General features: G+C 45.0%; 1 protein-coding gene and 1 long non-coding RNA gene across 6 annotated transcripts in view; both read right to left on the minus strand.

Moving 5' to 3' along the window:
• LOC310839989 overlaps window positions 1-16,276 on the minus strand; it is a 265,711-nt gene extending 249,435 nt beyond the window's left edge. Inside the window, exon 1 of the long non-coding RNA XR_014561728.1 lies at window positions 15,008-16,276. This is a non-coding gene — a long non-coding RNA (uncharacterized lncRNA). The remainder of the gene's footprint in view (window positions 1-15,007) is intronic.
• A 698-nt stretch (window positions 16,277-16,974) lies between these two features.
• Window positions 16,975-27,530, minus strand: part of CBX5 (chromobox 5) — a 47,741-nt gene continuing 37,185 nt past the window's right edge. For all 5 annotated transcript variants that reach the window (XM_083729112.1, XM_083729113.1, XM_083729109.1 and 2 more), the window contains 2 exons: window positions 23,090-23,187; window positions 16,975-18,130 (listed from right to left, as the gene is read on the minus strand). In XM_083729112.1, coding sequence (XP_083585238.1) covers window positions 17,980-18,130; window positions 23,090-23,187 — 249 coding nt within the window. In that variant the 3' untranslated portion in view covers window positions 16,975-17,979. The remainder of the gene's footprint in view (window positions 18,131-23,089; window positions 23,188-27,530) is intronic.

Genomic DNA, 27,530 nt, shown 5'->3' on the forward strand with positions numbered 1-27,530 from the left:
CTTTGCCATCTCGACGTCGTTCATCAGTTTTGTCTGCCACTCTTCTTTGGTGGGAGTTGTAGACCCTTAGGATCATCTAGTCCAACCCCCTGCAAAACAGAGTCAGCCGCAGCCAAAGCAGCATGGCTCCATCAGTGCCGGATTTCTGTACAAGCTAAGCAAAGTCCCTTATTTGGGCTGCTGACCCCTTATTTTCGAGGCTGCTGGTCCCTTATTTTCAAATCTGTAAGTTGACAGCTATGCTCTCTGGCATGTAGCTCACACAGTTTTGCACACAGGAAATTATCCTTTACTACAGGAGTGGGCAACGTAAGGCCTGAGAGCTGAAAGCAACCCTTCCTGACTGGTCCTTTTATAACTGGAGGTGCCAGGGGATTGAATTGGGGGGGGGGACGTCAGCATGCAAAGCGCTGCCTGTCTCCCCCTGCTGGCACCTGGTAGACACCAGACAGAGGTCTCAACACCGTCACATGAAAACACTATAGCTTTGCAGGGGTTGTGGGGTGTCAGATTGACACAGCCCAGAGAGGATGAATACAGTATTTATTAGAAATATCTTAAGCTCAGGGGCTAATCTTGAGAATGGGCGACTTTTGTTCCTTCTAGTATTGCAGAAACAGCCTGCAGGACTAGCGAGGAGCCTTGCTTGCTAGCAGCTTCACAATGGCTGTGGGTGAACAGCCGGTTTTAGCCTGGCCTCATGCGCATATCCGCAGGAATCCCCTGGTTTCCTCCAGGCACAAGTGCCACCTGGTGGCCACTTGGAGAGCAGCAAGCCCAATCTGTTGACAAAACCACGTCAACTTGATTAATATCTGACAATTAATAAATATGCACGGTAAATTCATAAAGTTTCTGTGTACTATAAAGTCGCCATAAATCCCAGGCATCTATGGTGTAGATTAAAAGCATATAAATACCAAGGATATAAAATATTACCGATAGTAAAAGAGTTTGTTATATCCCAATTATGTTTCCTACTTTTTCATCGCATTATATCTACGTGTGTGTGTGTGATTCTGCTGTTGTACAGTGTGGCTGAATGGCGTAAAATACGCCGGGCTTTCAAGCCATTTGAGACACTTTAAATGGCAGCACTTTTAATTTACTTGTTACATTGATGTTAAAGCTCGCTGTAACTTTTATTAATAAAATTGCCGCAGCCACCATGTGCATAAATGCAAAGACGGCATTGTCTTTAGACCACCTACAAAAATAGCAAGCTGCCGTAAACAATGCCAAGCCATTGGCCCATCTAGGTCAATATTGTCAACACTGACAGGCAACAACTCTCTGGGTTTCAAGCAGGGGTTTTCCCCAGGGGTTGAACCTGAGACCATCTGTGTCCTGAAGTGGCAGGACAATGGAAAAGAGGAAGAGGATCCTGGCAAGGTGTGTAGCCGGGACTGAGACACAAGCTGGGAATGCGGAAGGAGAGGTTGGTGTAGGAAATACTCACGGGGTGATGGAGGGTGACAAGGGGGTCAATGCACAGGAACGAGAGCAGCAGGATCCACCCCCAGAGCCAGAGGGGCCCCAGTCTCCACAAACTGTTGGGATTCCATTCCACCTTTCGTTGCAGACATGGGATTGTTGCGTGTCACGTGTCTGTTTACATTCCAGCACAGATTGCTGGGTCCTGTGAGTGGAACTTCCGCTCTGTATACAGTGGTACCTCGGGTTAAGAACTTAATTCGTTCTCATGGCCTGTTCTTAACCCGAAACTGTTCTTAACCTGAAGCACCACTTTAGCTAATGGGGTCTCCTGCTGCTGCCGCGCTGCCAGAGCACGATTTCTGTTCTCATCCTGAAGCAAAGTTCTTAACCTAAAGCACTATTTCTGGGTTAGTGGAGTCTGTAACCTCAAGCGTATGTAACCTGAAGCGTCTGTAACCCGAGGTACCACTGTATTGCTTTTGTTTTTGGTCTCTTTCCGAAAAGACAGCAAGGAGAGACGACATGTTTCTTTGTCCTGGTTTATGTATAATAAATCCGTAGTTTTAGTATGTAACTACAGCCTCAAGCCTCTTCTGTTGTGCAGTTTACACTGCTGAGTAAAGTGTGCTCAAGTCTGCAAGCTTGAATCACTGATCACGTCAGAGCAGAGGTTGATTAATCTCCACAGCGGCAAGGCTGAAGGGAAGCACTCCAGCTGGGGCTCAGCCAGCTGGCCTTATGACCCCCCAGATTCCGACACGAACATGGTGGGGCTCTGAGGTGTAGGAGCAGCGGGAGGGACACTCTAGGAGTTGTATGCCCATTTCCTTGAGAATAACTTCAGTAGTGAATGTGCACAGAGGACAGCAGATCTAATCCAGATGCTTCATTCTGGTACCCATCACTGCAACCTTTCAACATCGCCCTCAATGTCGGCGATAACATGCGATGCTCAATACGAGAAGCTGAGGACAATGTAAGCAAAGCAGTTCGGGAGCAAAGAAAGATCTGTCACTTTTATGGATTGCCACCTAGTGCTTTTATTGATTGATAAGTCTGATTACATTTGTGTACTGTCCAGCCAAGTATACAAACAGGCAATATACATTTGTATACTGCCCCATTTGCATAGCGCATACTGGGTGGTCTGCATAAGCCATAAAATACAAAATAGCATTCGCAATAAAACAAACCAATTCGCAATAAACCGAAGCAAAATAAATCTCAGCAGCTGCAAAAGGATGCATGCAACCGGAATCGGCATAAAACACAGCGGCTAGAATAATTTAATCAGTTTACAAAAGCAGCATAATCCCCAGCAGAGGAACCTTGGTGCAAAAAAAAAAATCTGAAGCACTAGGTGACTTGTGATTAAAAGGCAGAGCAAGATCTTCACCTAGTGCCTAAAAAGACTATAGCATGAGCACCAAGCAAGGTATTGCATAACCAGGGTGCCACTACTGAAAAGGCCCTTCTTTTTAGGAGCCACCTTCCATCTTCCAATAGGCAGAGGAACCTGGAGGAGGACATCCAAAGGTCATTTCAAGGTCCAGGCAGGTATGTGGCTGGGGCCCATTCTGACTGATGGAGCAGAAGGCGTGGAGTCCAAAATGTAGGGGCAACCAGAGCCAATGACGGGCAAAGCCCACAAATTCTAGTTTTCCCTGCATCCTCCCTGCTGAATTCTGCAAGGGTAATGCTGAGACAGAAGAGGAGGACCAAACTGAGTAGCTGGAAAGCAAGCAGGTGGGGGCTGGCTGAGATTGGCAGGGCAGTGCCCCATTTGGCTCTGTGGACCAGCCTCCACCAAAGGAAAAAATAGAACAGGCACAACTTTTTTTTTAAGGAACACAGGAAGCTGTCTGTATTGTCTACTCTAATTGACAACTGTGACTCTAAGATAGAGAGCATGGGTAGGCAAACTAAGGCCCAGGGGCCGGATCCGGCCCAATCGCCTTCTAAGTCCGGCCCGCAGACGGTCCAGGAATGTGTGGTTTTTACATGAGTAGAATGTGTCCTTTTATTTAAAATGCATCTCTGGGTTATTTCTGGGGCATAGGAATTCGTTCATTCTCCCCCCCCCAAAAAAAAAAAAAAAATAGTCCGGCCCCCCACAAGGTCTGAGGAACAGTGGACCAGCCCCTGCTGAAAATGTTTGCTGACCCCTGGTAGAGAGTCTTTCACACCACCAGGGACAGGATTGTTTTTTAGTTAGAGCGGTCATGGGTTGAATCTGGACCTTCTGCAAGCAAAGCAGAATACTCTTAATCCGAACTAAGGCGGATTTCAAGTGTGCTAGGAGAGGCCACCTCATGAGAAGAGAAGACTCCCTGGAAAAGACCCTGATGTTGGGAAAGATGGAGGGCACAAGGAGAAGGGGACGACAGAGGATGAGATGGTTGGACAGTGTTCTCGAAACTACCAGCATGAGTTTGACCAGACTGGGGGAGGCAGTGGAAGACAGGAGTGCCTGGCGTGCTCAGGTCCATGGGGTCACAAAGAATCGGACACAACTAAATGACTAAACAACAACAACAAGAGGAGGCTGATGGGATTCATAGTCCAAAACAAGTGGAGGGCTCCGCATGGCTGCTATCGCTGAACTACAGTATGAAGTTCCTGAAGCTATGGTCCTTTGGACTGTCTTTAAGCTGAAGAAAAGCAATGAGATCAGCATTGTCCCTCTCATCCTCCTTTTTAGCAAATGTCTTTTTGTTTCACACTGCTTTTTAGGGTACCATCTAGGTTTCAAATCCACTGCTAGCAGATTTTAAGTTCTTCTGCTGCCTGTTTCAATTGTTTAAGGTTTGGGGGTGTTGTCTATTTAATTGTTAGATATTTTACTATGTGTGTAAAAGGTAAAGGTACCCCTGCCCGTAGGGGCCAGTCTTGCCAGACTCTGGGGTTGTGCGCCCATCTCACTCAAGAGGCCAGGGGCCAGCGCTGTCCGGAGACACTTCCGGGTCACGTGGCCAGCGTGACATCGCTGCTCTGGCGAGCCAGAGCCGCACACGGAAACGCCGTTTACCTTCCCGCTGGTAAGCGGTCCCTATTTATCTACTTGTACCCGAGGGTGCTTTCGAACTGCTAGGTTGGCAGGCGCTGGGACTGAGCAACGGGAGCGCACCCCGCCGCGGGGATTCGAACCGCCGATCTTTCGATCGGCAAGCCCTAGGCGCTGAGGCATTTACCCACAGCGCCACCCGCGTCCCTTACTATGTGTGTAACACACATACAATTAAGCAAGGCAGTGTTTTCTTGCAAAACTTTTTTTAAAAAAGAAAAACATGTTGCTTTTCCATTTTGTTGTTTAACAGCTACGTGTACATTGTTTCTTTATTTTGATAACCTTACAATTAGCACAAAAGCACTTTTTAGACTACCTTTAAAAAAATTTAAATCACACAATAGAGCTAAATAAAACTATACATTTAAAGCACCCTGATACCACTTCAACAGTCATGGCTCCCCCCAAATAATCCTAGGAAGTGCATTTTGTTAAGGGTGCTCACCCCACAGAGCTACAATTCCCAGCACATTCACAAACTACACTTCCCTGGTTTCTCCATGAGTGTTGAAGTGGCAGAAGCGTGCTTTAAATATTTGGTGTGGTGTCTTTTCAGTGGTGGCTCCTTGGCAATGAAATGCCCTCCCCAGCGAGGCTTGACTGAGACATATTTTTGATGTCATTTAAGTAGCAGGCAAAAATACCTTTTTAAAATTTTCCCAACGATTTTAATGTGTTCTGGCTATAATTTACTTTCCGTGCCCTTTTTTATATTGATTTCACTATATGTTTCACTACTGATTCTGTTTCATTGTATGTGTTCTTAATTGGCTTTTGCTCTCGTCGTAATTCACCCCGAGAACTTGGTGGAAAACTGTATGTGAATACTTAAAATAAAATGGGGATTTGACCCAAACACACAAGACAAGCTGGCTTACTTGTGTCACTTATTATCTGTAGATTCTGCTCAAATTTTCTTTATAGTCTGTTTTAGATAATTTTATAATCTATTTTTAATCTAGGTAATACATTTCTGGAGATTTTTTATATTTTTATTAAAGAGCCCTTAATTATTATTTTTGGAGGGGAGATGTTAGAAAATTCTTACACTGCATTTTCTCCTTTCTCCCAATCTTACATCTTACATCCTTGTGCATTTTCCATAATTTTCCACGACAGAAAGCTCAATGCTGCCCAAAATGCACCAGGCTCCTCCTTTGCATAATGAACCATTGTATATTTGATTTTGCATCGTAAAGGTTGGGTGCATCCCATTCTTTGCATAATTAGAGGCTTGACCAGAGAAGCAATGGCTACTGAAGTGTTCTCTGCATTTCAGAGTACCACTTTGGACACCAGGTGGCACTAGAAGAAAAGCTCAGAGAACCCCTCTTGCTCCCAATTCTCCTTCCAGGAACTAAAGGTGGCAATAGACTTTATTAGTGCATTGAGCTGAGCATTTAAGCACTACTGGTAAAGGGGCTGTGTGCAGCATCCTTCAAAGCTGCTCCAGGCCAGTGTAAGCCCTCTCTTTCCTTCCATAGTTCTGATCCAGGCAGGAAGTCTCTTCTTCTCACCTTAGAGCCAACTTTTCTTCTGCAGAGCTGAAGGCATGCGGTTTGCAAGTCATTTCCCAACCAGTTAAGGATCACAGCAAGACCTGCTTGACTTCAGCAAGATGGTTGCCTCATCATGTTGCTTTCAAACCATTGAGTTTAGGAAAAGCACTTTCTCACATGCAGCCTCAATCCCACATCTGTAAGGTAAAGGTAAAGGGACCCCTGACCATTAGGTCCAGTCATGGCCGACTCTGGGGTTGTGGCGCTCATCTCGCATTATTGGCCGAGGGAGCCGGCGTACAGCTTCCAGGTCATGTGGCCAGCATGAATAAGCTGCTTCTGGCGAACCAGAGCAGCGCATGGAAACGCCATTTACCTTCCCACCGGAGTGGTATCTATTTATCTACTTGCACTTTGTGGTTTTGAACTGCTAGGTTGGCAGGAGCAGGGACCGAGCAACAGGAGCTCACCCCATCACAGGTATTCTGGCAAACCAGAGCAGCGCACGAAAACGCCGTTTACCTTCCTGCCGGAGCGGTACCTATTTATCTACTTGCACTTTGAGGTGCTTTTGAACTGCTAGGTTGGCAGGAGCAGGGACCGAGCAACGGGAGCTCACCCTGTCGCGGGGATTCGAACCACCGACCTTCTGATTGGCAAGTACTAGGCTCTGTGGTTTAACCCACAGCACCACCTGCGTCCCCCCCACATCTGTATCGGGGGGATAACCCTACTGCCCGGTTAAGGATTACAGAGATCATTTCTGCAAGATGCTTTGAAAGTAGAGCTAAAAAACACACAAATCCTCTAGCATTGATCTCCTTTCTAGCAAAACGCCCCTTTGTAATGTCTTATACATGGCAAAGATTGTGCATGCGTGTGTAAAGGTCCAGTCGTGGCCGACTCTGGGGTTGCAGCGCTCATCTCGCTTTATTGGCCGAGGGAGCTGGTGTACAGCTTCCGGGTCATGTGGCCAGCATGACTAAGCCGCTTCTGGCGAACCAGAGCAGCGCACAGAAACGCCATTTACCTTCCCACCGGAGTGGTATCTATTTATCTACTTGCACTTTGTGCTTTCGAACTGCTAGGTTGGCAAGAGCAGGGACCGAGCAACGGGAGCTCACCCCGTCACAGGTATTCGCAGTGTTGTAGCGTGGGTTGTCAGCACCCGGGGCAAGGCAAGAAATTTGCGCCCCCTAACCCGTGGATTTGCGCTCCCTAACCCTAACCCCCAGATGTTGCACCCGGTGCAGCCGCCCCCCACGCTAAGCCACTGGGTATTCGAACCACTGACCTTCGATTGGCAAGCCCAAGGCTCTGTGGTTTAACCTACAGCGCCACCCACATGCGTGTGTACAGGCATGCAAAATGCTGTGAAAATCCGTGTCAGTGAGCGCCGTCCTCTGTCACTGTCAGGAGTAAAGGCAAATTGATTCCCCACCTCAACATTGTCCTTACATACCGTATTTTCTTTTTCCCTCCTAAAAAGTAAGGGGAAATGTGTGTGCGTCTGATGGAGCGAATGCAGGCTGCGCAGCTATCACAGAAGGCAGAACAGCAAGAGGGATTGCTGCTTTCACTGCACAGTGATCCCTCTTGCTGTTCTGGCTTTTGAAATTCAGAATATATTTTTTCTTGTTTTCCTCCTCCCAAAACTAGGTGCATTTTGTGGTCTGGTGCGTCTTATAGAGAGAAAAATACGGTATGTAAGGACAACGTTGAGGTGGGGAATCAATTTGCCTTTACTCCTGACAGTGACTTACCTACCGCCTGTTCCCTCTGAACTCGGCTATTAGGAGCGAAGTGTGCTTGGACCTCCACAGTCCCACCTTTTCACTCTTCTCTTTCTTGGTCACACAGGAAAGTGATGGACAGAATCTGATTTGTGTTCGTTTGTTCATTAGATTCCACTTTTACTAGGTGTTTTTTTTGTGGTGGTGGGTGGGAGAAGCTGCTGAGCAAAGAAGCACAATTCCTGAGCACTGGCAATCCTGGCTTTTGGAGATTTCTGCAAGCGTTGCCCCCATACGTTCAAAGCCACGCTTTTGCTTTTTTTTGTGTAAATCATTTTTATCTACCTTAAACAAGGGGAGAGGGAAAGGACAAACCGCACAGGTGTTCAAAGCCAGGCTTTCACATTTTATTTCTTTATTTTATATGGATGCACAGTTTCCCAGAGCTTTTTAGGGAGGACTGTGTTTCCGGCGGGGCTGGAGGAGGTGGGCAGTGGCTCCTCTGGCGAAGAAGATGAGGAGGCTGGACGTGGCACCTCCCGGCTCAGCTGGCCACTTCGTGCCGTGGTGGCCATGGCAGACAGAGGCTCTGGGTACAACTGCATGGAGGAGGTGGGTGAGGGCGGCGAGCTGATGCTGGCAGGCGCCGCATCCAGCCTCCGCCTCTTCCCTGGCGCCCTCCAGAACTTGGCCGCCCCTGCTCACACATCCACCCCACACCCCTAATTGGATTGGTTCCACACCAAGGTCCATTAGCATGGGTGAGGCAATTTCTTCCCACCATCAACCAGGAAGTAGAATCAAAACAGGGTTTTCTGCATGGTACTCACTATAGTGCTATGTTACTAGGCAATGCTATTCTTCCACGGCTGAGACTCTTCTGCTTACTCGCCAGTTACAGAGTTGGCCCACACGGCGTTGTTATTTAAGTATAATGAGAAGGATGTATTTAAAATATAGTCTCCTGATCTTTGCTCCTTATGCACTGATCTTTCTGGGTCTCTTTAAAGCACTAGGCATTCACTTTCTTTATATAAATCCAGCAGACCCCCTTCTCCTTAATAATAATAATAATAATTTATTATTTATATCCCGCCCATCTCGCTGTGTTTCCCCAGCCACTCTGGGCGGCTCCCAATCAAATGTTAAAAACAGTACAACATTAAAAATTAAAAACTTCCCTAAACAGGGCTGCCTTCAGATGTCTTTTAAAGATAGGATAGCTGCTTATTTCCTTCACATCTGAAGGGAGGGTGTTCCAGAGGGTGGGCGCCACTACCGAGAAGGCCCTCTGTCTGGCTCCCTGTAACCTCACTTCTCGCAATGAGGGAACCGTCAGAAGGCCCTTGGAGTTGGACCTCAGTGTCCGGGCTGAACGATGGGGGCGGAGACGCTCCTTCAGGTATACAGGACCTGAATAATCTCTCCTTATTTGCTTAGTCTTTAGTTAAGGGGACTGAGGAAGTTGGAAATTTTGCCACTGTTCTTACCGTTTGGGGTTTTGAGGCTTGCTGATGAGGATTGCTCGTGTCCTCGCATCTAGGTTCGCTCTGTTTCCTCGCCTCCTAGATGGGACGTGAACTTCAGAGAGTTCCTTTTCTTTAACGCTGCTGGACCTTGTCAGTTCTGGGTCACCCCCAGAGCCTTTTTGGGGGTCACGTAGCCTCCGCGTTGCCCCCCAAAATTTAATCTATCAGCTGCTGAACATGGAGAACCCGCGAAGCACACCCACAATGGAAGGAGGAAAAAACCCGGAAGTCTCCATTCCAGATTTAATTCAAAGTACAGCTTTTTTAAAAAAATCTTTAAAGCCTTGAATGGCTTGGGGCCAAGAATATGCACCTGCCCTAACATGGAGAGCTTCCTCTAGGTTTTGACATTCCCAGTCCTTTTTTTATAAAACACACACACACACACACACACACACACACACACACCAATCAATCGATGTGTTTTTCAAGTTCTGGAATCAATGCTTATCTGCTTTTATTCTTTACTACGCTGGAAGTTTTTATTTTAGATTACCATATATGGCATTTCTATGTTGGAAGCTGTCTGCAGAGACTAATGTTATAGGGCAGCATTTTATATATATTACAGGGGGGAGCACATCTTTAAAGTTTTTAAATGTTACAAATATTATGCCTGAATGTATCCTTTCAACTTGACAGCTCAGGGAAGATGTTGTTTAGTCGTGTCCGACTCTTCGTGACCCCATGGACCAGAGCATGCCAGGCACTCCTGTCTTCCACTGCCTCCCGCAGTTTGGTCAAACTCATGCTGGTAGCTTCGAGAACACTGTCCAACCATCTCGTCCTCTGTCGTCCCCTTCTCCTTGTGCCCTAGATACCTAGCTTCAAAAATCATATAAAATCAACTCCTTTGCTATTTTGCCCTTGGAAAAAGGACTCTTTCCCCTTCCACCTCCCCAAGTGTGAAGACATATATACACACCTCCTGCCCCAAGAAATGCCCAGAGGTAACAATTGCTGGGCTCATAGTTAGCCAAGGGAAGCCAAATCTCATCACCAGACTTGCCTTAGGCTCCAGACATGCCAAGGAAGTTCTGTTGTACTTTGGATGGTGGGTACTTAAGACATGTTTGCATGCGCTAATCTTATACTTGGGTGTTGCCCTGACATATCTGTCTGTGCTAATCTTGTGTAACTCTCCCCTTTCTGACATTTTAGTGATGTAGCAATGATGTACTGATGATGCTGTGCAAACTGTATTCTGGGATATGCTGAGAAAGTTTTAAAAGTCAATGTCGCCCCATGCTCAGGGCTCACTTGCTGCTGTTTGAACCTATTGCGTGACAATAAAGAATCTAAGTCTACTGACTGCTGTTTTGCTCCAAATTACTTGGCTGGAACTTCCTTATTTTACTGACCACATGGCCCCACGGGGGACTTGTACCCCGACTAGCTGGGCTGTTGAGTAGTCTCTCAACCCGGAATTTTCCTTAACAGTAGCAAAGCCCCCTTGTTAGGCTGCAAATGAAGCAGCAGCAGAGCCTCAGAGAGAGGGAAAGGTTAAATATGTTGAGGTTAAAGATGGGTTCTTTAGGGACGCAGGTGGTGCTGTGGGTTAAACCACAGAGCCTAGGACTTGTCGATCAGAAGGTTGCAGTTCGAATCCCCATGACAGGGTGAGCTCCTGTTGCTCGATCCCAGCTTCTGCCAACCTAGCAGTTCGAAAGCATGTCAAAGTGCAAGTAGATAAATAGGTACCGCTCTGGCATGAGGTTACCAGCATGAGTTTGACCAAACTGCGGGAGGCAGTGGAGGACAGAGGTGCCTGGCGTTCTCTGGTCCATGGGGTCACGAAGAGTCGGACACGACTAAACGACTAAACAACAACAACTGGCAGGAAGGTAAACAGTGTTTCCGTGCGCTGCTCTGGTTCGGCAGAAGCGGCTTAGTCATGCTGGCCACATGACCCGGAAGCTGTACGCCAGCTCCCTTGGCCAGTAAAGCGAGATGAGCGCCACAACCCCAGAGTCGGCCACGACTGGACCTAATGGTCAGGGGTCCCTTTACCTTTACCTTAAAGATGGGTTCTCAAAAAGCTGAAGACCATGGGCCAAATAATATATAATATATAATATATAATATATAATATATAATATATAATATATAATATATAATATATAATATATAATATATAATATATAATATATAATATATAATATATAATATATAATATATAATATGGTGACCACAGGTCTCAGCTACGATGGGAGAAACAGCCAATTTTGCTCACGCCTGCTGTGCATCTGCTATTGGTGGTTTCCTCCAATGCTCTGTTCCTCCTCTCTAGGACAGCTTCTCGATCGATGCAGCAACCAGATTCAAAAGCAGGCACCGGAGGAGCTAAAGAAAAGGACAAGAGCCTGTTCTGAAAAGTAACCATTTATTAGAACCAATACAAGAAGTATGAAAGAGTGGGGATGAGGAACACAGGGCAGAGGAGAGAGGTTTGCTTGTAACGCGTCAAACTGTACGACAAATAGCTCCTTCGCTTAAAAATCAATTTTCGCACTTTAAAAAACAGTGTAACATACATTAGTGGAGAATCAAAGAGCTTGGCTAAAACGTCACCAAAAGGGAAGCTCACATGTACACCCCCCCCCCCTGCAAAGTTAATCAACGTTTTATTGTGGACGGCAGCATATTACTGGGGTGAAAAGGGAAGAGTGGACACATCGCCCCAGTAAGGCCTCCTTCCAGCGTTCACTGGAACTTTTAACACTGATCAAGTTGAACCTTGATATCCTTCACTTCCTTGCCCCACAGGAAACTCTCAAGGTCCTTTCACACAACCACTCTGCATGTGGCTGAGCTTGTTTTTTTCTGCTCGGATCCGACCAAAGTATTCATGTCGTCTGAACTGTTTGCTATAAAGCGAAAGCTTAAACTTTACAGCCTCTCTCCGAGAGGCTTCACAACAGTCTTCAGTCCTCAGTTTGTTCAGTACCGTAATTTTCGCTCTATAAGACACACTAGACCATAAGACACACCTAGTTTTTGGAGGAGGAAAACAGGGGGGGGGGAAATATTATGAATCCCAGAAGCCAGAACAGCAAGAGGGATCACTGCGCAGCAAAAGCAGCAATCCCTCTTGCTGTTCTGGCTTCTGGGATAGCTGCGCAGCCTGCATTCACTCCATAAGACACACACACATTTCCCCTTACTTTTTAGGAGGGAAAAAGTGAGTCTTATAGAGCAAAAAATACGGTAAATGCAGTGAACCACCAGATTTCTTTTCCTTTGAGAGCTGGCTTTGGATTTTGAAATGATGACATAAGGTATTGTCTTGGCTCTCTCTCTTGTGCAGCTAAAATTCACTTCTTTGTGACCTGTGGTCTTTGTTTCTGATAAACAAGAAATTCAGATCTGACACAATAAATTTAGGATCTAGCTCAAAATGGTTCAAATGCTTTTTTCAAAAGGCTTCAGAGAACAGGAATCGACCATATCCAAAACACAGCCTGCTATTCTGCTGTAAGCTAAGCAGCAAGTTGCAAAGCCTAAAGTTGTTGCAAAAGTTGCAGGCAAGATCTAATGCTCTCGTTCACAAACAGAAGGCCTCTCCAGTTTGGGGGATCCAAGAAAATTCAGGTGGCACTGGGTGGATGCCTGGCTTCTCCCTTCCTTCTGCTGCCTTCTTGACTGTTCCCCACTGAGGGGACAAGGCAGTGTCATTGCAGTGCACGTTGCCAACGAAAGATTTAGATGCCACCCCAGGTAAAAATTAGGCCATTAATCAAAAAATTAATGAGTTTAATTAAATCAAAATTAATTTTCTCTCTCTGAATTTTATTTCATTATTCTAGGCGACTGGGATAACAATTCATTTCTTGACAGCATGCTAAGAAGAAGATGCGTCAGAAGACTGCACCTGCAAATTGAATGTCTCACCATGAACTTAACCCATGATGAATACAGAGAGGAAGTACTCAATTTAAAGGCGGGCCGGGGGGGGAATCTTTAGAGTTTTTTAAAGCTCCAAACAGACATGCACACATGCACACCATTTACAAACCTCTAATAAAAGCCCAGATCTAAAATTCAAACCTCCCCCATCAACTCATCAGACATACATTTCCCCACAACTTCCAAATGTAAGACACCAAAAAAGCTAACATCAAAATGCTTTTGTTTTGCCACTGAAACATTGAGACCAGGAGCCAAAGAGGAGGTAGGATCATTTCAGAAGCCACTGAAACGCAGCATGAATGGCTTAGAGATCCTAAGATGTTTTCAATCAGCTGGCAAGTTCCATACACCTTGCAGGATGTTCAGCTGACTGGAGGGAACTGGGGTGGCGGTGGGGTGTGTGTGTGTGCACATGGCTGGTATCCAAGAATCCAGCCATGCTTTTGGGATATATTTAAAAGAGCTTTCTCTTTTTTAAAAAAGAAGTGTCTTTCTGAACAGTGCTGCAGCATATCATCAGTTCACGTTGTGAAACCTGCTAACTTATATTTCTGTCTACTGAGAAGATTAAAAGGGATTTTCAGTTTCTGTCTCTTAGCAGGTTAGGCAGCTGACCCATTTTGTGGGTATGTTTAGCTTGGCAAGGGAGATATAAGTACCACATACAATGTCCAACTGTGACGGGGGTTGTGTGCTACCTCAGACTAAAAGTGCCTTTTTAAAAAAGTTGAAAGAGGAAAAACAGAATGACATTCTAGTTATTTTAACTTTTCTCTTCCCTGGAAGTAGATATTTAAAAACACACATGCAGACCAACAAATGCACCACTGAGAAATCGTAGCACATATACTTGCAAGGAAGAGAAGTGCTAGCGTGTTTTGCTCGAAATGGTTTTAATACAGTGGTATTGGACAGTGGTATTATCAAATACCTACTAATATCCCCAACAGATGTCTTTGCTTTTTTTCTCTAGCCTGACACACAAGTGTTTATAATCACCAGAAGTCCTCATTTTCAGCTCTAGATAGAAACATCTATTAGCAGCAGCTGGCAAAAAGGATAGTGTTTATGCTGCAACGGGGTGGAGGATAAAGAAAGTATGTGCTTCTAGTGCTCTCAACGCTCTTCCCACGAGGTTTACGGGGGTAAGAATCGGGGGGAGGGGGGACGTTCACAGAGAGGATCTGGGAATTATCCTTATGAAGGGAAGGCTCTCTTATTTAGCCTGCGCTCTACTGGCAGGATGTCCAGCTGTAAGAGGTCAGGGCACCTGCACCTTTGACAGTTGTGTGGAAGAGGGAATTTCAGCAGGTGTAATTTGTCAGACGATTCACTCTTCTACGCAGCTATCATAAGGGACAGGAGCCCTGTTCTGTTTTGCACCTGGCCACCCCTACCTGAACTAAACACACCCACCTTGCCCCATACCAGGCAATGTTGCTGCTAGAGGCTTGGGCTGGGAAGCTAAAGGCGGCAGCCACAATATGGAAACTCAAAGTTTCGATATTGCAGATTTTGGTCCACAGAACCAGTGATGTAGCGTAGGGGGAGCTGAAGCGGCCATCAACCTGCACACAGTTTTTTGAGGGGTGCCTCAGCTCCCGTTGCTCAGTCCCTGCCCCTGCCAACCTAGCAGTTTGAAAGCACGTCAAAATGCAAGTAGATAAATAGGTACCGCTCCAGCAGGAAGGTAAACGGTGTTTCTGTGCACTGCTCTGGTTCGCCAGAAGCGCCTTAGTCATGCTGGCCACATGACCTGGAAGCTGTACGCCGGCTCCCTCGGCCAATAAAGCGAGATGAGCACCGCAACCCCAGAGTCAGGGGTCCCTTTACCTTTTACATGGCACCATGCCCCATTGTGAGCTGTTGCAACATACGTGCGCCCTGGCCCTCCCTGCGAACCCAGCGCTGCTCGCCAAAGCAGCACTGGGCTCGAAGGGAGGGCCAGGGCGCACGTCGGCTTGCGGTACTCACAAAGCGATGTTGGGCTTGCGGGGTGCCATGAGCGCGCCCTACTTTGTAGCAGTGGGCAGGGATTGCTCCGGTGGTGCGCCCCACCCATGGCTCCACCCCCACAGTGTGCCCTGCGCATGCCCCAGTTGCAAGCGGGGAATGCTTTGCCGCTGTGCAGAACTGCAGCACAGGAAAGATGTTCCAAACGGCAGACTGCAGTTCGTTCAAAGCTTCTTCTATTCAGTGGTGGGTCCCTTGCTGTGGACTCCAGCTACCTCTTTACTTCTTTGTCCACTTCCCCAAACTCCAGACCACATGGAGATAACTAGGGGCAAAGAAGAAGGTCCAACAGCCTATTGGAAGGACCAGGGGAAAGGGTCCGTACACAAGGCAGCCTGACCTCTAGGAAAGCACAAGACTGTGCTGCTTCTGAACTGAAATGGGACTTCAGAGGCTGAGAGCTGCTTGCTGGCTGATGAATGGCATCTAGCTTTCAATATTGCCTTCCCAGGTGCAATTCTTCCTGACTCCTACTCCTCAGTCCCCCCCTCCCATCTTTTTGTTGTTGTTGTTGTTAAGTGGAAGGCAGAAGCTATAATGAGTCACAGCCCCCACCCAAGATGGGGAGCCTCATACCTGTAATGCCTTCAGGTGCATAAATAAAATTTGGGTCATTCAGCAGCTTTATTTTTCCTGCTGTTTTAATTCAAACAGATGGCTAACAACAAAAGCCATAATAACGAAAATAAGAAGACGGCTATTTTAAACCTTTTGTTCTTTCCATCTTTACAGAATACAATGCAAAAAAAATAATAATAATTATCCAACTGGCCCTTTCCAACAGTTGTAACTAGGGAATGGGGATGGGGAGAGAGAAGAAAGCTTTCTGTGAAGGAGTGTAGGGAAACAAACAGGAACTTTCCCCCCTTTAAAATAACTATATTCGAAGATCAGAACCTTCTCAAAGAACTCTCCAAGTGATTATTTGTTCACGGTGCAAAAGTGGCGCAGATCAAATTTAAGTGGAGCGTGAAACCCATCTATCCTCACAAATCCTGCTTAGCAGCTGCTATATTCTGCCTGTTCAAGGTGCATGTGTTTTGGGGACTGAGTGAAAAGATGCCAAAACACAGAAATGCTGGTGGAGTCAGAAGACTCCTAGACCCTGAAAGGAAATTAGCAGGAAATGCAAGGACTAGTGGCATTTCACTTCCACGGCAGAAAGCTAGCCTACTTCAAACTGATTCTTTTGCACGCTCCCATCAAGTCTCTTACAAAGTTGTACGATGCTTATCTGTCCTTAGGTATCCAAAAACGCAGCTGGTGAGAAGCCAGCAGCAATCAATGCTAATACTGTCAAGCTTTCCCTTTTATTGCCGGGAGTTGCACCAAAATCTGTCTGCAAAGAGGGAAGATGAAGCTATTAGTGAGTGTCAAAGCTCTAAAGGGCCCTAAAGTCCTATCTATATACTACACAATACAGACATTCCATGTGAAAAAACATGCATGGGCATTGTCATGAGAGAAGGGCACGAAGGAGGGGAAGACTGCTACCTGCTTTCTGTGACTTGGTCCTCCAGCCGCTCACCATATGGAACAAGATGGGGAAATCAACTGCTGAAAGGACTTCTAAGGGTTAAACAATCCCAACACCCTCAGCGTGGAATAATTACTTAGCCGCCACATTGCTGGTGCAGAGAAATGGGATACTTTTCAGGGGGCAGCCAAGGAGAGACAAAAAAAAAAGTCTGTCCAGAAAATTCATGCATCTAGATCCGTGTGCTACGTATAACCAGGTGATTGAAAGGAAAGCATGCTCATACGAGACAGATCCTCTAAGTGGCCAATTTTTAGAAAAACAAACAAACATACCTGGGGTAAATGGTGGAAATAAAAGAGTCTGCCCACGTCTCACAGCAGAGGTTATTATGCCAGAGATGCCTGCTGCATATGAAGAGAGCTAGAGAGCCCAGAAAATAATCCAATTTTGGAACCATGATTTCCAGCTGTCTTTGGAACAGCCACAACAAAGAAGGCTCTCCAGTATGGCACAAAATTTGGCTGGGCTGCTAGTCCTACCCATGTACTGCAAGATAAGAAAAACAGAAGGAAAGAGGTGGTAGGATACTAGATTTTGATTGCACGAAAGGACTGGTTGAAAAAGGAGGAAATTGTCCTTGCTAGCTAATTAGTTTGTAATGGTTGTCTTCCCAAATTGCCTGCTCCTGCCCTGCAGCTAGAAAACGGAGTGTTGGCTGAGTGGAGCTGGTGCAAGTGATATTGGCATTGGGAGTCAGGATGAAAACCGGTACCCAGCATCCTGGAACCCAATTCCAGCAAAAGGTCAGCAATTCCTAAAACAACAAAAATGGCCCCATGATGTCCTGGCTTGAGAATTATTTGGGTAATCTCAGAATCCAAAGAGTGTTCTGAGTCAGATAGGTCTTCCCGGTACCCCCTGCCAGTTTTACAGTCTTCTTTTAGGCCAATGGGAAAGAATAACCCTTCACTCTCAAAATGATGCGAAAGTGAGGAACCCGGGGGGGGGAGGGGGGGGAGACAAATGGCCTGGAAACTCAGAGGGATTTCAAAGTGAGAACAGATTTTTTGGGGATTGTGAGATAAGGGGAACAAGGAACACACACACACACGCACGCACACACACATCATGTCAATCTTTTGGAGTGAAACCAAACGTGACTCACACTATTAATGTTATGGCTAACCCAACCAATATCAACATTTCTCCTGTGGAGGCACAGTAATAAGCACATTTTCATGGATGCATTTGGGTGGAGGGGAAAGGAGGGTGGATATGTACAACTATGGACGGACAGAGGACCCTGGCCACTTTAGCTTTTCACTGCTTCCCGCTCTTTGCTTTCGGCGTCTTCTGGGTACGCGTGCCAGGTCAGTCTCTCTTCATAAAACGCTATCACAATTTGAGGGCACTTGACGTTGGCTTCTTTCGCTAGAACCAGGTCAGCCTCATCCGTGTCTTTCCTGAAGAGGTAAGCGAGGACAACAAGAGAAGGACTCGTCACTAGTTGATCAAGCAGTCACATACCCCCCCCCCCCCAATTGATTGGTACATGAAAAAAGGGGACCTGGGCTCAAGTAACCTGCCTGAAGGAAGCAGCACCAGAGTAGGAGAAAACATATAGCGTACTTTTTGCTCTATAAGACTCACTTTTTCCCTCCTAAAAAGTAAGGGGAAATGTGTGTGCAATCTTAGGGAGCGAATGCAGGCTGCGCCGCTATCCCAGAAGCCAGAACAGCAAGAGGGATTGCTGCTTTTACTGCACAGTGATCCCTCTTGCTGTTCTGGCTTCTGAGATTCAGAATATTTTTTTTCTTGTCTTCCTCCTCCAAAAACTAGGTGCGTCTCGTGGTCTGGTGCGTCTTATAGAGCTAAAAATACGGTATTTAAGCTAAATAAATTCTTTCCAGTAGCACCTTAGAGACCAACTAAGTTTGTTATTGGTGTGAGCTTTCGTGTGCATGCACACTTCTTCAGATACATTGAAGCTGTCAATTAACTGGGAGAAGGAGGAAGGCGGCTACTGCAATCCCAGTGGTGTGTGTGTGTGCTGCATACATTAATTGTCAACTAAGCCACTAAGGGACTTTTTTTTTCAGTGAAGAAGCAATTTATAAATAAAATATACATATGCAATACTTATAACAGGCTGCAAGTGTCGACAGGCATAATCAATAAATGAATCAACTAAATCTTTAGTTGATTAATGGGAGCAATTTTAAAACAATGAGACTGAATTAAAGCCATCCTTGTTTTACATTTCAAGGTGTTTTGGTTGTGGTATCTTTTACAAAAAGGAATAAAAGTTTGGTGGGGAGGGGAAGAAAAAGATTGAAAGTTGGCCTTTCCTATTAATTAGGTTGTTGTTTTTGTTTTTATTATGTATTTCGTGTTTTTATATCTTGCTTTTAGTCTGTGAACCATCCTGAGACGGGTATAGGGAAGTATATAAATTCTAATAATAATAATAATAATAATAATAATAATAATAATAATATCTTTTGTTCATAAATGGTTAATTTAACTTAAATTTCTTCCAATATCACAATGAATTGATTGAAGCACAGGTGGTTTATCAACTTAAAAAAAAGACTGACAACTCTCATTATATACTACTTAATGTCCTGGTCAGCAACTGGCTTTCTGGAGGACTCTTTAAGGGAGCAAGGGATGCCTGCCAAACATTTATTTTGCCACAGTTGCCTTTTATCCTCTAGGCTGGTAACTGGAGGGCCAGGTTGGCATCTCCCAGGGTACCCAATCTGACACAAGTGCCTCCAGTTGCTGAACCCAATTCTAGTGCAGTAACATGGATGTTCTAACCAGTGTTTGAATGCATACTCCAACTGAAATCTCTGCATTTCTCCCCTTTTCCTGCTCCAATTGATGAGAGGCGCAAACACAATTTTCTCTGCTGTACCCCTTCTCCAAGAGATGACTTTAAGATTAAGGCTGGGTTGCCAAAAGAAAGCGACACTGTGCACTTCTTTTCCCATTGAAAGGATGAGAAGAGGGGAGAGGAAGCAACAGAGCAATGCCTCGCCCTCAATCTTTCTAGGAATTGTACAGTTATGGGTAGGAGTGCTACATTCAATCAATTAATTGGTTAGTTCAATCAATTAAAAATACTCCAACTGGTTAAAAATGTGCATCTGATTGCATACAGCACAACCAAGCACACACTGCAGGAAATACTATTGAATAAAATTGAATGATTCTTTCAAGTCTGATTGCAGCAGAGGAAAGATTGTCTGGGCACATGTTTGCCCAGGAATGCCATGTTGGAAACCCCTGATTTAAACCTCTATGCAAATTTAATTGACTAATAATTAATCCCTAATTTTATTTTTTTACACCACCCGAAAACTGTTACTGTTGAGCAACTGATAAATGGTTGACTAAGGTAAATGGCAGACCGAGTTTGAAATGTTTCCACCTAACATAATAGGGGCTAAATACAGTACAAAAAGGTGCCCACTTTTCCTGAATCTCTAGAAGCATAGAATTTGGCTCCTGTACTTGTCCACCCAACCGTTTGATGGCACAGCATATTGAAAAATGCTACTATAAGCAAACTTTTTAGTTATTTTTTTCAACTTAACTTTGTTTCAATTTATTTACAATGCTTAAAATGTTGTGCTCCAAAAGGTCAACTCCCAGTATTTTTATTTCTTTCTTTACTCTATTGGCAGGACTGGAGACTTGCGCTGTGTGTATATTAGAGATTCCTATTTTAAAATGCATTTCCTATTTTAATATCTCAAGGGAACTGCATGCAACCGATGAAAGCAATCATATAGTAGAATGTACAATGCCACGAGAAGAAATGTAAGCTTGCTTTGTAATCTAGCATCTTTTTTTTAGAAAATAGGGATAGGCAAAGGCAAAACAGAGGTAAGGCAAGGGTATGCAAAGAGGACAATTTAGCTTGACCGGTATACTACAATAACAAGAACAGAAATGGGCAATATAGCCTGGATGTCCATCCACTCTCATTTTCTATGCCTTGCTTTGAGTTTAAAAGCTTCTGGTGATCCTGCACCAATTCCTGAGCTTTCTGCAAAGGCATTACAAAGTTGCTAGACGTTGCGTATCCCATGACATTTACTGGTAAAGGCTACCTAGCACAGATTAGGGCTACAAACCTTTTAATTAATTAACTGGTGCAATCAACTCAAGGCTTCATTACCAGTTAACCTCCACCCCCCAACACATACACAATGGTATTAGTGAGAGGCTATAGCAACTAAACAGTCTGGGACCAGAACACTTCAATAGTCTGCCATTATGGAGACTTCACAGCTATGCTGGCTCCATCCTGCACCACATTTGATAAAGGTAAATTTGCAGACCGCTCTTCCTCGTGTCTGTGCCCAACATTAACAGTTACGCCCTGGGAGGCAAAGGTTTTCACAACAGTTGTCAGAAACTGAAGCTGGTAATCCTGACTTTTACTTGCTTTTTATTATTAAGCTGATGAAAAATAAAATATCGACAAATTGCCTTTCCTTAAACAATACATTATTTATTAATTTATAAGCTACTTCTCTTCGCTTCAAGATCCCCAAAACAAAACAATCATTCAAGTTTTACATTTTGTCAATCTAGATAAATTTACTGCTCTATTATGCATATTATTGGTGAGCATTTTAGGTTCTTTTTATTCGTTTTTTAATATTTGTTTTCAAAAGTTACTTTGAGTTTACCTTTCTGAGAAAAGCAATACATATAATAAGTAATTATAGCAAAATATTTACGGGTAGATATAAGGTGCACTGTAAGTCCCAACTGAGTGCAATTCAGTAAATGCAATTCCCAAGTAAATGGATACAGGATTGCAACCTTAATTCAATAGAATTCGTTTAAATGCCAGATAGCAAACACGTTTCATTAATGACCACTGAATGATGTCAGTTGCAAAGGTAAGATTTAAAAGTGATCCAACACAGAGTACAGATTAATTAAAATTAGTGTAGTTAAACTTCACAATCTGTTTCTGCAGTATTTTGCAATCGAAATTATTCCCACTGCCTAAAAAGAGATTAGTTCTTTTGAAGTAATTAATTTACCCAATGATAGCAAATGTGATCCAGGGGATGATTTGGTTGTGTACCTATAAGTCCAGGGCTCAAACCAAAGCCTTGGAAAGAGACATTCCCTTAATCTCAGCTTCCATTTGTAAAACAGCAACCACAGCAAAATAGTTCACAGGGCTGAATGGTGCTGAGCACTGTAAATAACCTTTGCACATTCAAAACCGTCTACAAAATATCATCGTGTTAATCTGCAAAGCATTTGTCTCATTGAACAGATTCCTTGCTCTACAGAATTCAAGTGAGCTGGAAATTTCAAGATTGGATATTCATCAGCTATTAATCATTGCCTCCTTGGATGCATCACCTGGGACCAAACTACCATTGGAGCTGGGCCTCATATAAATGACTTTTTAAAAAAACAAAAACAAAACAGGGATTGTTCCACATAGGTGATTTACCAAAGGTGAAGTTCTCCAGTTTGGGATTGTAGCCCTTACAGGGTATGGGGGTGTATTTCCGCGACCAAGAGGTGCCAGGAAATACCCCTGAGAGTATTGAACCAGGAAGAATGAACCAGGGAGAGGTGAATCTACCCATTTTCCTCCCCGCGTTCCTTGTCTCTGTGTTCCCTCCAGCCCCCTCCTCCCAGGCGCTGTGTGCAGCTGGCTCCCCTCCCCCACCCTGTCTCAAGAGGAGCAGGCACCATCCATCTCAGCCCCGCCAGCTTCAGAGGCAGCAAAGCCCAGGACAAGGGCTTATTATCTCTGCTGCATTGCTACAAGGGAGGAGGACCCAGTATCGCAAGAAATCTTGCGGGGCTGGGGCTGGGGGTGGCGGAGGGGAGTTGAGGAGCAAGAGGCAGCTCCCTTGAACACAGCTGTGCTATAACCTCTGCCAGGCAGATAAGCCAGACTCTCCTAGCTCTTTGTTTCGGGCTGCTGGTGGGGGAGGGGCTGCTGCATATGCAGCACGGCCATCTCTCTCTCTCTCTCTCTCTCTCTCTCTCTCTCTCTCTCTGCCCAGAGAGGCTTCCAGCTGAGATAAGCCCAGGAGCAAAAACAAGAGGCAAGTCAAAACCTTCCCCAGAAGGATTTCCTGTGCTCTCTAGTATTTCTTCTTCTTTTTGGGGGCGGGGAGGGAGGCAGAGATGTGGAAGGGAAGGGGCTTGTGTATCTTGCAAAGCATGATATACAAGCTCCAGGTGTACAGCATTTTGCAGAGCAGAGGGAAAACAAAGCCTTAGCAAAATGAAGTGTCCTTGGGCCATTTCGCCACAGCACCTCACCCTAGACTGTTCTGGTAATTTATTGGCTGCTTTAAGAAGGGCCGCCGAGAGCAGGAAAACCAGACAACAGGGTCAATATTAAAAAAAAGAAGCACACTCACCATTTCATTAGGAACATTAAATCGCCGCAAGAGTCTGTGGCTCCAATGATCTTTTCCGGCTCCAATCCTCTTTCAAAGCCCCTGGCAATATCGGTGCTCTGGTGGAAAGAAAGAGAAAGAGAAAGACAGTTACAAAAACAATTCTTTCCTCCTCCCGTTCTTTGGCCATTTGTTAAACTCCCTCAACCATGAGGCAGAGGGCACGGACAATCAGGTGATAAACAGATGTGGTACATGGCTTGATGGTAATTAGCAGATGAGGGAAGAGGCCTTATCATCTTTTCTTCTTCTCCCTTTTCTTTGACATATCTTCTTTATGAAATGTTTGGGGAGAGGGGGAAAGGGGAAAGAAACCTAAAAGGAGGGGGGAGGGAGAGAGAGAAGAGAAATAAAGAGTCGCCATTAAAATGGGCTAGCAAAGCGATGGATAGATCTAGGGAATTAAGTCATCTTGCCTTTGCAGCTGCTGCAGCAGCAGTAGCAGCAGCCATTCGTGATTTCCAAGGCTCCCCATCCCTGCTACGCCTCCCCCGCTCCAGAGCGCACCACCTCTACGGGCTCTCACACGGTCCTCGAGGTCTTTGTGCCGGTGCCGTCAATGGGTGTGTCCCATTCATGCAGTTGGGGCGCTTTTTTGGTTTGTTTTTTTGTTTGCAAGGAGAGAGCTTAAACCGCCGGGGCCCCAGACAAGGGTCGGTCAGCTCCCTCTGCACATACCATCTGAAGGCTGGTAACAGCGTTCAGTTGCTGCAAGCCTGGAGCGAGCGTGTTCTCCCTGCTTTGCAGCAGCAGCAGCAGCAGCACCGCCACACGCTATTCTGAGGGAGATCCACACATTTGTTGCCCACACATACTGTCTGGTAGATGCGGTTAGGCAGAGCAAGCAGTTAACAAAGAGGCAGGCGGCTTGACTTTTTCGAGGAAATAAAAGCAATTGACAAATGAAGAGGAAGAAGAGGAAATATAATTTTTTAAAATCAATCTCTGTGTGTGTGTGTGTGTGTGTGTGTGTGTGTGTGTGTGTGAATACAGACTGAATACAGACGACAACTCTAGGGGACCTTGGGGGAACTAATGAATCCACAAACCATGTAATAATATAATACAACACTTCATTTCTCAGCTTCTTCATATTGCGTAAGAAATCCAGACCAAACTCCTGGTTTAGGACAGTTTGGACTAACAATCACCTCTGGCTTTAGTTAAGAACACTTTAAATTGAACTCATAACAGGGCCAGAACAAGATCATGATTGTGTGGGAAATTGTAGCATATGAGGGGGTCCCCTATTCCCCCCCCAAAAAAATAGGAGAGGGGGGGCTTAGTCAAAACTGGCCACTAAGATTACTGAGCCCTTACAACAAATATTTAACTCAACAGGTATGTATGTGGCCATTTAAAAAAAACTTCTTACTCCCCAAAGTGCTGGTGGCCATGATAGATCTACGCATAGCTGTTACAACTCCCAACAGCCTGGTAGAAAAGGATAACTGCTTTAAAGGAAAGATTTGTTGCGTAAAGAGAATCTCTTGTGCGAACAGTAATTGGATAGTGCGCTAGCCAAACAAGCAAAAGTGTTCTCCTTTTGAACTATTGAGTCTCCAGTAGCTATTGTTATTTGCTGTGATCTCTAAAACAGTCACAGCGTTAGCAAGACCCTAGCAGATGGCTCAATATAAGGGCCAAAGCTACACATGGCTTTAAAAAGAGGAGAATGTGTGTGTGTGTGTGTGCGCGTGTGTGTGTGTGTGTGTGTGAGAGAGAGAGAGAGAGAGAGAGAGAGAGAGAGAGAGATTTCGATCCAAAGGACATGTTCATAGGGGAGGTGCTGAAGTCCCCCTTGTGCATTCTCCCCATGCCCCTTTTGTGCTTTAAAATCACATGCCCCACGCACCTTACATATGACTGGAGGCGACCCATGGAGGAGACACAGGTTGCATGCCACCATTACACATAGTTTTGCCTTGGATTACCAACTAAGTTAAAAAGCAGTCTGGGCTGGAACTGAGACCAGTGCTCAGTGCTGTCTCACTCTGCCTTACCAAACAGCCTAGCTGCACATGGAGATTTATTTATTTATTTTTTAATCTAAGTTTTGCTTAAGAGAAGACATACTGAAATTAATGGACCTAACCTGAAATTAATGGACCTAACCCAGGGGTCTGCAACCCACGGCTCCGGAGCCGCATGTGGCTCTTTTACACCTTTGCCGTGGCTCCGGGGCGGATACTAGCGAGGGGGCATGTATGCTGGTCACTGTTTTGAAGGGGAGTGAAGAACACACACACAAAAGGGTAACTTGTTAATTTAACGTTTATTTCTATGAGGAGGAGTAATTCTGAGGGGTCAAACAAAGAAATAATTTTAAAAAGTGACAAAAAAGTTATTTTTATCATGACGAGTTTTGCGGCTCCCAGTTTTTTTTCTTCGGAAACGGGTCCAAGTGGCTCTTTTTGTCTTAAAGGTTGCAGACCCCTGACCTAACCTAACCTAGGACCTAACCTAGTACCAATGAGTGTACTTCAAGTAAAACTTAGCTGACTACCAACCCACCTCTATCAAATCTCCCTCATGACAGAAAGTTTCATACACTTATTTTATTTATTTAAATATTTTTATGCCTCCCTTCAGTAGAACTCCTAGGGTGGCTTGCAAGAAAATGAGAAAAACAAAAAAAGTTTAACAACAAATATAAAAACAACAATAATCCAATAGCGCAACTAATCTTTGAGCACACTGCTGAAACTGTGAGCAGCCAGGAACGCACAACAGAGTCTTAATCTGAGATACAGGATCTCTTTATGACACATAGACACAGACCCATCTTTTTCACAGGCCTCCCTGTGTTCCTCTCCCTTAAAAAGCACCACAGGCTCTACTGTAGAGACAATCATAAGTGCACTGAGCTTTGATAACCAAAGTATATACCAAGAAAGAATAATGCTGTACCGCTGCCAACTTCCTCTCTTGAAAATCACATCTTTTGATGTAGTTTCAGTTGCTAGGTCAGACAGATATGGGATTTTCACAGGATACGTTTTATATGCAATTATTTAAAACATTTTTAAATATATATGTTTAGTTGTCAGCCACCCTAAGCTCTGGAATGGGGCTAGATGGATGCTTGAAAGCCTTTCCAGCTCCCCACTTGCTCATCACATTTATATCCTGCAGATCCTGTTAGGAGTTCAATGCAATCTCACTTTATCCTCACAATTCTGAGAGGTAAGTTAGACTAAGAGAAGCAGAGTAACTTGCTCAAGGTCATCTAGTGAGCCTGTGGTCCAAATCCCAGGCTTCATCCACTACTATACCATACTGGCTTCCAAAGAGGGAGCACTATGAACTGAGCTTCTAGCCTCTTCCAAGGCTGGTGCAGACATAATGCTTAACCATGATTAAACATAACAAATGGCCTTAGACTTACTATCTGGGTTCTCATCAGCTGCAAACTAAAATGTGAAAGCATGACTTAAAGCAAGATTGCTAATTGCAGTCACGGCGTCTATGGTTTCATCCCTGTCTGCGCAGGCCACGACACCAGAGAGATGGGAATGCCAAGTAGACATACTGCAAGTCAAAAAGCAGATCTTTTCCAAACTAATATTTACAGTCTTCTTCTTCCACCTGCACCTCATGCCTGGACTTTGGCTCAACCATAGGAGCAAATTCCTAGGATCCATGGGGGCTTCGGCTCCCACAATAAAATAAAATAAAATAAAATTTGAGAGGCTGATCCCCCCCCCCCAGTTGATGGGCATTCCCATTCAAATGGTGTGTGCGCGCACTGTGTCTTGTGATCAATTATGCGGGGTGGGGCTTACCTGGGCCCCCACAATACTTATTCATGTTGGCACCCCTGGGCTCAACCAGCAACAAACAGCCTGTGCCTACAATTTCTAATTGTCTGATACATCTGTCCCAGATGTCCAACAGAGAGCTCAGAAGAAGAAGAAGAAGAGTTGTTGTTTGGATTTGATATCCCGCCTTTCACTCCCTTTAAGGAGTCTCAAAGCGGCTAACATTCTCCTTTCCCTTCCTCCCCCACAACAAACACTCTGTGAGGTGACAGATAGGTAGCCGTGTTGGTCTGCCATAGTCAAAACAAAAAAATTCCTTCCAGTAGCACCTTAAAGACCAACTAAGTTAGTTCTTGGTATGAGCTTTTGTGTGCATGCACACTGTGTATCTGAAGACGTGTGCATGCACACGAAAGCTCATACCAAGAACTAACTTAGTTGGTCTTTAAGGTGCTACTGGAAGGAATTTTTTTTGTTTTGTCTGTGAGGTGAGTGGGGCTGAGAGACTTCAAAGAAGTGTGACTGGCCCAAGGTCACCCAGCAGCTGCATGTGGAGGAGCGGGGAAGCAAACCCGGTTCCCCAGATTATGAGTCCACAGCTCTTAACCACTACACCACACTGGCTCTCTTTATCTAGCGGT

Source organism: Podarcis gaigeae, assembly GCF_964106915.1.
Source record: "Podarcis gaigeae genome assembly, chromosome: 2".
Classification (NCBI taxonomy): Eukaryota; Metazoa; Chordata; class Lepidosauria; order Squamata; family Lacertidae; genus Podarcis; species Podarcis gaigeae.